The 13,312-nt window shown below is 47.1% G+C and overlaps 1 protein-coding gene across 1 annotated transcript in view; it reads left to right on the top strand.

The window, feature by feature from the left end:
• The first annotated feature begins 9,771 nt into the window (after positions 1-9,771).
• The window catches only part of ADCYAP1R1 (ADCYAP receptor type I), a 69,431-nt gene continuing 65,890 nt past the window's right edge, over positions 9,772-13,312 (top strand). The window contains exons 1-3 of the mRNA XM_020964439.1: positions 9,772-9,811; positions 11,363-11,442; positions 11,884-12,012. Coding sequence (XP_020820098.1) covers positions 9,772-9,811; positions 11,363-11,442; positions 11,884-12,012 — 249 coding nt within the window. The remainder of the gene's footprint in view (positions 9,812-11,362; positions 11,443-11,883; positions 12,013-13,312) is intronic.

The raw sequence follows: 13,312 nt of genomic DNA, 5'->3' as shown, positions 1-13,312 counted from the left end.
TGTTAAAGAACTGAGTCTACTGTCTGATTGTTAAAGGGAAACACACTGGTGGGGGCTCATGACCTGGTGTTAGAAAGATAGCCACCCTAAAGCTGAGTGAAGTGAGCATAACCAAGAGGATGTTGTACACAATAATAGCCATGTTGGGTGATGACTAATATTGATAAACTTAACCATTCCCAGCAATACAAGGATCTAAGACATCTCCAGAGGCCTCATGATAGAAAATGCTATCCACATCCAAAGAAAGAACTATGGAATTTGAATGCAGATCGAAGCATACTATTTACTATTTTTTTTCTCTTCTGTTGAGTTTTGTTTCCTCTTTCTGGTGGTTCCTCCTATTGGTTCTAATTCTTACTTACAACATCACTAATGTGAAAATATGTTTAATAGGAATGTATATGTATAGCCTATATGAGATTGTGTGCTGTCTTGGGGAGGGAGGGGGAGAAAAATGTCAAACTCAAAAGCACATGGAAGTGATTGTTGATAAATCAAAATTAACTAATTTTTTTAAAAAAAGAAAGAAAAGAAAGATAGCCACCCACAGGGTTTTCCCTAGAATGCTAAAAGTAGTGGCAGCTAGGTGGCGCAGTGAATAGATCACAGCCCTGAAGTCAGGAGGACCTGAGTTCAAATCCAGCCTCAGACCAAACACTTGACACTAGCTATGTGACCCTGGGAAAGTCACTTAACCCCAATTGCCTAACAAAGAAAGAAAGAAGGAAGGAAGGAAGGAAGGAAGGAAGGAAGGAAGGAAGGAAGGAAGGAAGAAAGAAAGAAAGAAAGAAGAAAGAAAGAAAGAAAGAAAGAAAGAAAGAAAGAAAGAAAGAAAGAAAGAAAGAAAGAAAGAAAGAAAGAAAGAAAGAAAGAAAGAAAGAAAGAAAGAAAGGAATGCTGAAAGGAGTAGAAACTGCCTCTCTGGAGACCCAGTCTGCTACTGCCAGGTCAGGTTGAGGGAATAAGACCAAAGAGGTATTATACATTAAATCGATAAAACAATCTGGGCAGTGGTTCCACTTTTACCAGCCATGTATATTGGATATCTCTCTAAGTCATCATTGTCATCGTCTTCTTCTTCTTCTTCTTCTTCTTCTTCTTCTTCTTCTTCTTCTTCTTCTTCTTCGTGTGTGTGTGTGTGTGTGTGTGTGTGTGTGTGTAAACAAATGACCTAGTACTTGACACATTTTGAACACGTTATAGAGCATCCTTTCCTGGGCTATTTGCTCAACTCCCACTCAAATCAGTAGATTGGATTCCCAGAAGGTGGCTGCTACTTCTCACCTCAGGGTTCTAGGGGTAACTCTGAGGGGCTTGGTTTCTAGTACTGTCATTCCCAGGGCCCCACCAGTATCATCCTCTCTATCAATAAGTCAGTCAGACCTCAATTAGCTTTTATAAAAGGTATTTCCTTATTTAAAGGGTATGGCAAGAACAGTAGTCACAACAGCTTTTCCCCTAAAACTGGAGGCACGCTCTGCTTTTTGCACACACAAGGTACCTGAGAAGAATGGACTCAATTTAAAATGTAACTGTAGTTAGATGCGCTTATAGAGGACATTTGGCAAAGTAGTACCTCCCAACTCCTGATCCTGGACATCCTTTCCCCTCTTCACAGAGTTTCATGAAGTCCACTGCATACATAGTAGGGTGTCAGTGATGGGTGAATGGCTACACTGGGAGGGCTTTTTGCGGGCTGAGGCATCTCTGCTAGAGACGTTCAGCTGCAGTTGGGCTCATTTGCTCCTCTGCTGAGTTGGGATGCTTCTCTACAACTGCTGGTACTCTCTTCTGCTTATGCTCAGGTATTAGGATAAGGAATGGCACCAGCTGTCATCCCACAGTCTCCCAGGTGGTGCAGTGCTTACCAGGATACTGCCTGGGGCTGCTCGGTCACCTCCTGACTCCTATAGCTATCGTTCCCATTTCCAGTGAACACTGGTGGGACCTGATTGGACCTCAGTATCTCCTGAATGGGAAGTACCAGAAAAAAAATCACCAACATTCACCAGATTAGGGAGAAAGCAAGGAAGTTCCAGGAAAAAACAAACATCTCCTTCTGCTTCTTTGACTACACTGAAGCCTTTGTGCAGATCACAACAAAACGTGGCAAGTCCTGAAAGAGATGGGAGTACCAGATCGTCCGACTCTGGAGGAGCCTGTATGCAGGTCAAGAAGCAACTAGAACCAAACACAGAACAATCGATCAGTTTAAGATTTGGAAAAGGAGTACAATAAGACTGTATATGGTCACCTTATTTATTTAACTTGTATGCAGGGCACATCATGGAAAAATGCCAGGCTGGACAAATCAAAGGCTGGAATCAAGGTTGCCAGGAGAAATATCAACAATCTCAGATATTCAGATGACGCTACTCTGACGGCAGAAAGTGAAGAAGAATTTAGAAGCCTCTTGATGAGGGTGAAAGAGGAGGGTGTCAAAGCTGGCTTGAAGCTTAACATTAAAAAAAAAAACAACTAAGATCTTTGCAACTGGTCCCATCACTTCCTGGCAAATAGAGGGAGAAGAAATGGAAGCAGGGTCAGATTTGATATTCTTGGGCTCAAAGATCACTGCAGATGGTGACGGCAGCCAGGAAATTAAGACACTTGCTCCTTGGAAGGAAATGTAGGGCAAATCTGGATGGCAGACTAAGAAACAGAGACATCACCTTGCCAACAAAGGTTCATATAGTCAAGGCTATGGTTTTTCGAGTAGCAACGTATGGCTTCCTCCAAGCCCCAGCTAAAATGCTGCTTTCTACAGCAAGCCTTTCCCTTTTAATCCTAGTGCCTTCACTCTGGGGACCATCTCTGGTTTAGCCAGCACATGGCTTGTTCATACGTAGTCGTTGGCATGCTGCCTCCACCATTTGGCTGTGAATTCCTAGAGCAGGGACTATTTTTTGCCTTTCTTTGCACCCCTAACACTTAACACAGTGCCTACCACATATCATGTGATTAGTCAATGCTTACGGATTGATTGACTATACTTTTTTACTTTACACTTCTAAAAATATTTTAACACAAGCTGGCATTATAATAAATCATAGTCTTTTGTGCATCCACACTTTACTATGGCATTTCTTATTGATATGACTTGCGATAATTATTTTCATAATGTTAAATCATACTTATATATCTGGTATAAATTTTACTTGATTATAGTATATACTTTTTAAATTTGCGGCTCTCTATTTTTATAATTGATATTCGTCACTGATAGTGGTCTGTAGTTTTCTTTTCTGACTTATCTTTGTCAAGTTTGAGGATCAGAACCACATTTTTCTAATAGAGATAGACAGTCATAGTTCTCTGTTTTTGAAAACAGTTCACATATTATAAGGATCATTTGATCTTTGAATTTATGTAGTCCTAGGGTCTTTTTATATGCTAGCCCCTCGATGACCCAATAGGTTTCTCCTTCTAAGAATTGTTTATTTAGAGTAACTACTGATAATTTCGATCAATTAAGGTATTTCATATTTTTAAAAATATTCATCCATTTCTGATAATTTTCTTTGTTTCTTTTGCATTCATTGTGATCTGCCTTTCCATATTCTACTATTGATAATTTGTTTATTTTTTTTTCTCCTGTTAATCCTGCTAGTCATTTTTTTCTGACTTGTGGGTCTTTTAACAAACAATTCCTTGTTTCATTTATCAGTTTAATTTGTCTTATCTGTTTGATTGATTTTCCTTTAAAACTCCATTTCCTCCTTTGTTCTTGGTTCGGGTATACTAATTTGTTCATCTTAATTTCTTCAACTACAAACTCAACTCTAATTTTCTCTTTTTCTCTGTTATTAATATGAGTGTTCAGGGGCACAAATTTGCCTCTGAGTACTGCTTTGGCTCCATCCCATAAATTTTGATATGTTCTATTTATATTGTTATCTTTAATATAATCTAGTATTGTTTCTATAATTTATTGTTTAACCTGGCTATTATTTAATTTTTTTTTAGTTTACATGTAATCTTGAATCATTTTAATCATGTTTTATTTTTCAATTACTATTTTCATAGCATTATCATTGGTAAATGTTACATATGAAATTTCTTCCCTTCTGAATTTATCATACGTTTTTGTGCTCCAGAATGTGACTGGTTTTGTGAGTACTCTGTGTGTATTTCCAAATATATACACATAATGTATATACATATATGGAAAACTTATGTACATAACATGTATACAGATATTTGGAAATACATTATGTGTATATACATGTATTTGGAAACACACACAGAGTATTTACAAAACCAATCTTATGTATGTATAGAAATGTGTGGACATACACACATATTTTTACTATACATATATATGTGTGTGTGTGTGTGTGTGTGTGTGTGTATATATATATATGTATATGTATGCATGTATGTATATATTCACTACTTTTCCCTCCAGTTGGCTAAATGTCCATTACCAAATCTAGTTTCCTCAGCCTCTGTTTGTGTCTATGTCTTGTCTGATTTCCCAAATACAATCCAGCCCATCCCCTCTTTCTACCGCTCAGTTCTGTGACCAGGTGAAGAGTGGCAAACCCTGCTCTCCTCTCCATTTATAATCTACGCATTTTATAACCCCAAACACGTGCCCAGTGCAATGGGTTGGGCAATGCTGTAATCTCCCCTACACTCCCCTCACCCGGTCCCCAGCCTCCTGGAGCTCTACGGGCATCTCGAATTCAACCTGTCAGAAACAAACCCCTGCCCAACGGCCTGCCTTTCCCCCCCTCTCTCTTCCCAGAGCCCATACCCTGGAGCAGACCCTCACCCCCTCAGACTGGTCTCCTGGCCTCCAGCACCCCGCTCAGCTGCTAAACTGTTTCTAACACCCACAAAGCTTCTCAACGCCCAGAGGATAAAAAGCCTGGTGCTGATGGCCCCGCCCTCAGCTTCACTGTGTCCCCCTCCCCTGTGCCAGCTCTACCACAATCCCCATGCCAGGTGTGCCCCCTCTCCTTTGTCCACCTCTCGAATGTGGTTCTCCCTCCTTCAAGCTTCTGTCCAGGTGCTATCCCCTGCAGGCAGCCTTCCCTGATTCCTCACTGCTTGTTTGTTGGTGTTCCCTAGTTCCTCAGTCAAGTCAACAGGCCTGTAATTTACCCCTCCAGTGGATGGAAGGTCCTTGAAGGCAGGAATCATTTTATTTTTGTCCGTGCAGATACAGACCTGAGCACAGGGCCTGACCAATAGGAGGGGCTTAATGAATGTTTGGTGAGTTGAACGGAGCAGACTGTTGCTATGGGCTTTTTTTTTTCTTGTTGTCGAGGAGTTCAGTCCAGCCAAAGATTTTGGTTAATCTTTCTACTACTCTTTGTCAAATTATTGCTTGTGTTAGAAGGAAACGCAGACAGTATGTCCCAGATAGTCCCTCTTTTTCCTTCAAGACCGACTGTGGCATTCTGTGCTGAAACAGAATGTTATGGTCATGTTTAGTCCCACTGTGGTGACCACACTGAAACCTGCATGTATCCAGTATCTGTCTAGTAAAACCCTTCAATCGACAGGTATGTCCTTCTTGTTAGTCTCACCAAAAAAGCTGCTCTGAAATTGAGTCATTTCTCCATTCACCGATCAAAATCAGCTGGCTTTTAAAATCATCTTTTGTGTTCTAAAATAATGCTTAGCTTTGCTGGAAAGGTGTTTTGGAGTGAAATTCTCCATGTCGTAACATTCTGGTTATCACTTCTAATTTTTGTAGAAAATGTTGTGACATTTGCTTTTTTAGAAATGTCATGCCTTTCTTCTTGATTCATGTTAGATTAAGACTGAGGCCGCCAAAGCTGTCTGCAAAGGGCCAGATAGTAAATATTGTAGCCTTTGTGGGCCAAGAGGGGAAAAGGAGGCTCTCATGTCTGTATTCAGAAGAGAAAAAACAAATTTGGACAAATTTACTATTGGCAAAATTAAAAATATAATAATAACAAATGAATATAATTTTAAAAATATAGGCCTACTAATGAGAAGAACGGAATTCTTTGTAGGGAGATAACATTTCGTTTAATTTGGGTTCAAAGTTAGTGTTTCTATCTATCAAAATTGATCATGAATGTTCATCTGTTGATGCTGATCTGAATGAGATATTACATATCTCATCTTTGACAACGTCTTTTACACAGACAGGTGCTACCAAATACTGCTAGTGATCCCTGCACATACAATTTTGACTCAGCCAGAGAGCTAAGGGCTTAAGCAAGGCGTTTTTTTCTGGATACATTTCTTTGGCTGCTGCTGTCAAACATGCTTTAATTAATTAACCATAAATCTGTGGCTTTCCTTATCTGGCTACCAAATGAGCCCCTCAGAAGCTTACTTTGGTTGCAACCCCATTTTCATTTTTTCTTCTGCTGTGATGAGATATCCCATTTAAAATTTTCCACATTTTCTGGTGGTTGCTTGCGGGTGAATTAAGAATATTGTGATAGAGGTGGTGCAGTGGATAGAGCCCTGGCCGTGCAGTCAGGAGGACCTGAGTTCAAATCCTCCTTCAGACATTACCAGTCTGTGACCCTGAGCAAGTCACTAAACCTCTGTCTGCCTCAGTTTCCTCAACTGTAAAAAGGGGATAATAATAGCACTTAACTCCCGGGGCGGGACCCAAAGAGATAAGGTTCGTAAAGTGCTTAGTGCTGGGCACATAAGCAGGCATTCTATCAATGCTTATTCCCCTCCCCTTCCCATCCCCCAATGATTAAGTGAGCCACAATTGGTGTTTGTGACTGGTGGCGTCTGCGCGCAACCACTTCTCCGTTTTCAGTAGTTCTACGGGCTTTTCAGGCGTGATTTCCTGAAGTGTAGCGGTTTTATCCTCCCCAGCCTTTGGGGGAAGGGCGTGATCTTGACCTCCTCTCCCTTCGTCCGCCCCCCTCTTTGCCGCCGTTGTCCGCCTTGTTTCCAGATCTTCACCCAGCTGAGTCAGCTTCTGGCTTTGCTTTCCCGTTCTTCCTCCCGCCGGCCCGGCCTACGCCACGCACGGCTCTCCTTGGGGCGCTCTTGACTGTCTTGCCTGTGCTCTTCGTGGGTGTGTCGCAGCCGTAGAGCTTCGAGTTGCCTGTCCCGCCGTTTTGGAGTCGCACTCAGTTCTTCCTTCGTTCCTTCTCAGGACGTCGATGCTCATCCTGTTCCTTCCTTTAACTGGCGCCGTTTTGTCACGTCGGCAGGAAATTCTAACACGGGTGGGATGCCGCTGTGGCCGTCTGGGCTTGGTTTTCTTCGGGATTCTGGCCTCTGCCTTTTTAACCCATCGCGTGTCTCACTGGGTCATTCTTCGCCTTGTTCATTTCTTTGAGGGATTCTAATTTTTTCTTGAGAATTGCTAGCAGTCTTGCTTCTTTTGGTCGTTTCTTTCTTTTTAGGGCGTTAGCCAAGTGGTAGGTTCCTCCGCGGCATTCACTCACTTTCCCTCCTTCGCCACCTCACACAGGGGTCAACTGATGGAACCGGGAATGTTTCAGGATCATGGGTTTAGGCCACTTTATAGATGAAGAAACTGAGTCTCAGAGAGATTAAGCGACTTGCTCCAGTCGCACAGCACCGGGGGCAGAATTCAGACCAGGGGTCCGCTGGCTCCCGCTGGCTCCCGCTGGCTCCCGCTGGCTCCAAGTCTCACCAAAGGAGGTTGCCGTTCTGGCCCCCTTCCAGCTGACGTCCCCATGCCTTTGGAGCACATGGTGGGGTCTTTGTGTCTCTTGGCAAGGAGAAATTTGGTAAGGACAAAATAGCAAGAGAAAAAGTAGGAAATCAAACTCAGGAAGGTATTCACCTGGATGGAGATTTGTTAGCAAGGTAGATGGCAGTGGTGGAGGAGCACAGATTAAGGGAGAGGATGCTAAAATCACTCCTCCCCCAAAATGTTGAAAAAGAAAATAAAGCTGTATTTCAGGAAATGGGCCCAGAGGCACTAGCAGTTGGCTTGGGAGAAAGTCCTTCGAGGGTAGTCCAGGGCCTCACTGTGGAGGGCCTTCGGGGCCACTGGGGGAGACACTAGGGAGCCGTGGCAGCTTTCTGAGCTGGGGCCCAGCAAGGTCAGATCTGTGTCAGGAATATTTTCTGGCATACAGATGCAGGTGACAGCTGACGAGGGCCTGAACGAGGGAGGAAGGGATGTGAGAGACGCCATGGACATAGGAATGAGGGAGGAAGAGTGGAGGATAACTCTAAGGACGTAGGCCAGGGGCCGGGAGAATGCAGGTGCCACTTTGGACATTCTGAGCTGGAAATGAAGCTGCCCAGCAGGAGAAGCTCAGCAGACTGTTGGCAATGGTTGGCACAGGGGGATGAAAGAAAGACTCACTGAGGTGATGGCTCTATGGGCTTCTTCCACCAGGGCTGGCATCTGCCAGCCTCTAATGTGCCTGGGAAGTCCACCCTTCCTCCCAAACCGGTGGTGCCAAGGGGGCGTGGAAGCTCAGCTCTGACTGGAATGTGGGTCTGGCCAGCCCACCTCCTGAAGCCCAGCCGGCCAGAGGCACTGCTGGTCATGACTCACTGGCAGACTGCAGAGGAATCATGGCATAACCTAGGATTCAAATTAATCACAGTGGGACAGGCAGCCTAGCCAGAGAGATAGAGCACTGGACCAGGAAGCTGGACAATGCCCGCCTCTGGAGTCAGAGGAGCTGACAGGAAATCACTCCGCCAGCCAAGCGCATTGATTAAGCACCTACTATGTGTTGAGCACTGTGCTAGTGCTGGGAATACAAAGGACAGACTAAAGACAGTCTCTGCCCTCAAGAAGCTGTCTGTGGAATGGGTGGAGGTGGTAGGGACAAGAGTAAATCTATTATATACAAACAAGCTCGTGTGTATATGTGTGTGTGTGTGTGAGAGAGAGAGACAGAGACAGACAGACAGACAGAGAAGGGGGGGAGAGGGAGAGAGAGAGAGAGAGAGAGAGAGAGAGAGAGAGAGAGAGAGAGAGAGAGAGAGAGAGAGAGAGAGAGAAATGTGAGAGGGAGAGAATGGAAGAGGGAGAAGAGAGAGAGAAATTAGACGTAATCAACAAAGGGAGCTCTAGAATTAAGGGTAACAGGAAAGGCTTTTCCCATCTGTGTGAACTTGGCCAACGCCCTTGGGCCTCAGTTTCCTCCTCTGTAAAATGAGGGGCGGGGGTGACTCAATGGCTCTTCATTGGCCTGGAGTCAGAAAGGCTTCCCCCCAGATCTCACCTCCAGCACTTACTGGCTGTGTGATCCTGGACAAGTCCGGAATCTGTCCTAGGTTTCCCCATCTACAAAATGGGAGTCATGGTCACGGGGGTTCTTGGCAGGCTTGAATGAGATCCTATCATGTAAGGCGCTTCTCAAACGTCACCCAGTGAGGTCGCATCTCCCCACCCCCACTAGCCCCCTCTCTAAGGTACGATAGCTGCCGGTTGGAGGGCAGGGTAAGGGCAGTCCCAACATAATGACAGAGCATCAGGCCTCCGCTCTTCTTTGTTAAAGATGAGGCCTGGGCCCCCAGAGGGAGAAGGAGGGGGCCAGGTAAACCCCAGAGGGGGAGTCTTTTCCTTGAAGCCTCTTGGGAGCCCTGCCTCAAGACAGACTCGCTCGGCCCACCAGCCCTAGGGCCCCAGGACCAGTCACACACAGCGTCACAGCCTCAGGTTTAAAGCAGCTGTTGAGCCCATGCCTTCATTTTACACGTGAGGAAACTGAGACCCGGAGAGACTGTGACCTGCCCAGAGTCACAAAATGAGCAGGTGTGTGGGTTTGAACCCAGGTCCTCTTGACCACACTCCCTCCTCCTGTGCTCAGTGGCAACATGTCTGATAGACCGATTATCCTTGAACGGCGTTATGTTGGTATGGTTTCTGTCCGGGGCTCATCTCTAAGCTGTAAGTTCCGTGGCCTGGTACAGAGTAACTCAGTAAAAACTTTTTGGATGGATGGATGGATGGATGGGTGAATGGATAGATGGGTGGATGCGTGGATGGTTGGATGGATAGGTGAATAGGTGGGTGGACAGATGGATGGAAGGAGGGATGGATGCATAGAAGGATGGATGGGTGAGTAGATGGATAGACAGGTGAACAGGTGGGTGAGTAGATGGATAGGTGAATGGATAAATGGATGAATGAGAGGGTGGATAGATGATAGATGGGTGGGTGGACAGATAGATGGATAGACCCAATGGATGGGTCTCTGGGGTTAAGGCAGCAGGCTTGGCTGAGATTAAGACTTCTCTGTGTAAAGGTAATCGAGCTAACCATAGGTTTAACCTGTGACCTTGACTCCATGCTCTAACCATGAGACTGTTACATAGTGTCAGAGGCTGTGCAGGGTCAGAATGTCCTGTATCCAGGTGCTTGTCCCTCTGTGCAGAGGGCCAGCTGCTCTTCTGACCTCAGTGACCCCCTTTCTCCACTCTTCCCATCTGCTGGCTGACAGCCTCTTTTCAAGAAATGAGCTGCCAAAGGCACCAGCTGTTTGCACTAGTCCTGCCCAGGGATTCTGCTTCTCCAGCTGCCCCCTGCTGTCCTCCTGCTTCCTATCTGCTCTGTTGCTTATTCCCCCTTGTCTTGCCCTCATCCTGCTCTGGGGCGGGGGAAGGCATCCCCACACTAGCCCTTTTCTCTCTCTCTCTCTCCACCTTCCGACGACTCATCAGTTCTCCCGGGGTCTGGAAGCTCCATCTGCAGCCCTCAGCAGGGGCTCTCCCAAGCTCCCATGTGGCCTGTCCACTCTGAGGCTGGACATCTCCACCTGGATGTCTCCCAGGCACTTCAAACTCCCTGCATCCCACACCTATCTCATTTCCCCAAATCTAGTCATCTCCAACTCACTCAGGCCAGAAGCCTTGGAGGTATCGGTCAGTACTGGCCCTCCCTCGGTCCCTAAGAGGGGCCGTCGTCCCACTTCTCCCTCTCTCTGTCCCTTCCCCCCACCCTGGGCAGCATCTTCGCCACGTCCTTGCCACCCTTCATTTGGACTATCAGCACAGCCCTCTCCCCAACCTTCTTGGCCACAGGCTTTGGTCTCTAATCCATTCTTCCCCTGGCTGACAAAACTGTTGGTTCGCCATCTTAAGAGACAAAATGAAAACTTTTCAGACTGCCACCAAGGCCCTGATTCCCATTCGCTTTGGTTTTTGTCCAGCATTTTCTCCCCGACTTGGCATTCCAGCCAGACCAGGCTCTGGCTGTTTCCTGACGTGGCCCTACTCCCTCTCATCTCTGCACATTCACACAGAGCGTCCCATGTCCAGAGCACTCTGCCTCCACATCCCCACCGGTGATACCCTGGCCTTCCATCCTTCACAGCCCAGCCCAGATTCCTTCATGAGGGCAGCCCTGCTTCCCCTGCCAGAAACATTCTCTGTCTCCCTGCATTTTGGGGGGCCCTTGTCCCTCTAGTAAGGGATGGTTTGGCTTGTTCGCCCCCAGAGGGCACTCTTGTGTTCCCCTATATCCTCAGGCCCTGCTCCCTGCCCACAGTAGGCACTTTCTTCACCCCTTGTTGGTGTGGGAGCACTTTGGGAAGGGCAAAGGGACGCGGAGCCCCCCCCCCCATGGCAGGTAGGAAGGGATGGATTTGTAACTTCTGGAAGAACTAACAGCCTACTCTCAAAGCGATAACTAGGGCTAACAAATAACAAAGTGTGGCCAAGGAAAGTCCTCCCAGAGCCTGCTTGAATGAATAGAAAAGACTGGCTTGACATTGGTGCACTGGTGTTCGCGTGCAAATGACTGCTGATCAGTGGTCCCCAAGGGCCAGCTCCTTTGGAGGCCAAAGGGGCCTTTGTGGTTGTTTCCATTCATCTTTGGCTCCGCAAACCTTTTCTCCCCACAGCATTTGGGGGTTCTTGGGGGGGGGGTCTGGTCCTGTGATTTCTACAATGAGGGGAACTCCCTGGTGAGAAAATGCCCTCTCCCAGTGCACAGCAGTGCTTCTCGACCCTGCAGCCAGCTCTGTCTGGAAGGCCATGATGCCTGTCCCAGAGCCCAGAGTCAGAGTGGAATCGCCCCCAGCACCGGGAGTATCGGAATCATGGGCTATTGAAGCGGTGAGGAGGAAACAACCGAGGTCAGAGCCGCAAAGGCAAGTGAAGCCAGGTGGGAGGGGTGGGGATGCAGGAGGCCTGGGGAGAGTCCTGCTGGGAGCTGGCTGCCGGCAGGCAAAGGAAAGGGAGAGAGGCTAAGCAGTTGGCTTTCTGTCCTCACAGCATCCCCATGGTCTCCTTGGGACAGACCACTCGGCTTGCCTCAGCTCCAGCACTCTGTGTGTGTGTGTGTGTGTGTGTGTGTGTGTGTGTGTGTGTGTGTGTGTCCATCTGTGTCTTTCTCTCTGTGTGTCTGTCTGTATCTTTCTCTCTCTCTCTCTCTCTCTCTCTCTCTCTCTCTCTCTCTCTCTCTCTTTCTGTCTGTTCATCTGTGGCTTTCTCTCTCCTCTCTCCCTCTCTCTGTCTGTTCTTCTGTGTCTTTCTCTCTCCTCTGTCTCTCTCTGTCTGTCTCATTCCCTTCTCTCTCTCTCTTCCTCCTCTCTGTTTTTCATTCTGCCCTCTCTCTGTCTGTATGTGTGTGTCTTTCTCCTCTCTTCCTGACTCTCCCTGTCTCCCTTTATCTTTTCCTTTCATTCTTTCTCTTTGTCTCCTGTCTCTCCTCCTTCTGTCTCTTTCTCTCCATCTTTCCTTTTCTTTATCTCTCACTGTCTTTCTGTGTGTCTGTCTCTCCTTTTCTCTATCTCTGTCTTTCCTTCTCTGTCTCTCCTCTGTAAGGCTGTCTCTCTGCCTTTCTGGGTCCTTCTGCATCTGCCTGTCTCTGCCTCTTTGTGTGTCTCCCTCTCACTTACCCTCTGTACCTCTGTGTGCTTCTCCATCTCCTTTTCCATCTCTGTCTCTCAGATAATTTAATAAAACCCCAGCCAGCCACAGCCTCATAATTACATTTCCCAGCCAGGCCCTAAGGACCAACACTGACCAAGGCTGGACTTCCCAAGGAGGAGGCCAACACCCCTTCGCCCAGGCTGCTGGGACAAAGCAGGCTGTCCCAAAGCTGCCTCCTCCTGGCTCCTGGTCACTGTCCAGCAGCTGAGGGACAGAAGAGGCATATGTGGACAGCTCCTCTGGCAGCTGCCCTTAGGCTCAGCCACAGGGCCTCCCTCCAGCTGGCTCCTCAGCCACCTCCTCAGTAGGCTGTGCCCTTCCCCTCCTGCCCGGACAAGCAGTTCTCCTCACCTTCCCACCCCTGCACACACACATAAGGCTCCCCACCCCACCATCCCACCCTCTCTCCACCCATCTAAACCGGCCATGCAGTGAGCAGCCTGCCAGACCCAGAAGTCCCTTCCAGAGCTCAGATGTTCCC

This window comes from Phascolarctos cinereus, unplaced genomic scaffold (assembly GCF_003287225.1).
Source record: "Phascolarctos cinereus isolate Bilbo 61053 unplaced genomic scaffold, phaCin_HiC Scaffold_4;HRSCAF=312, whole genome shotgun sequence".
In the NCBI taxonomy this organism is placed as follows: Eukaryota; Metazoa; Chordata; class Mammalia; order Diprotodontia; family Phascolarctidae; genus Phascolarctos; species Phascolarctos cinereus.
Note: the sequence above shows the minus strand (reverse complement) of the source record. Positions and strands in the feature narration are given on the sequence as shown.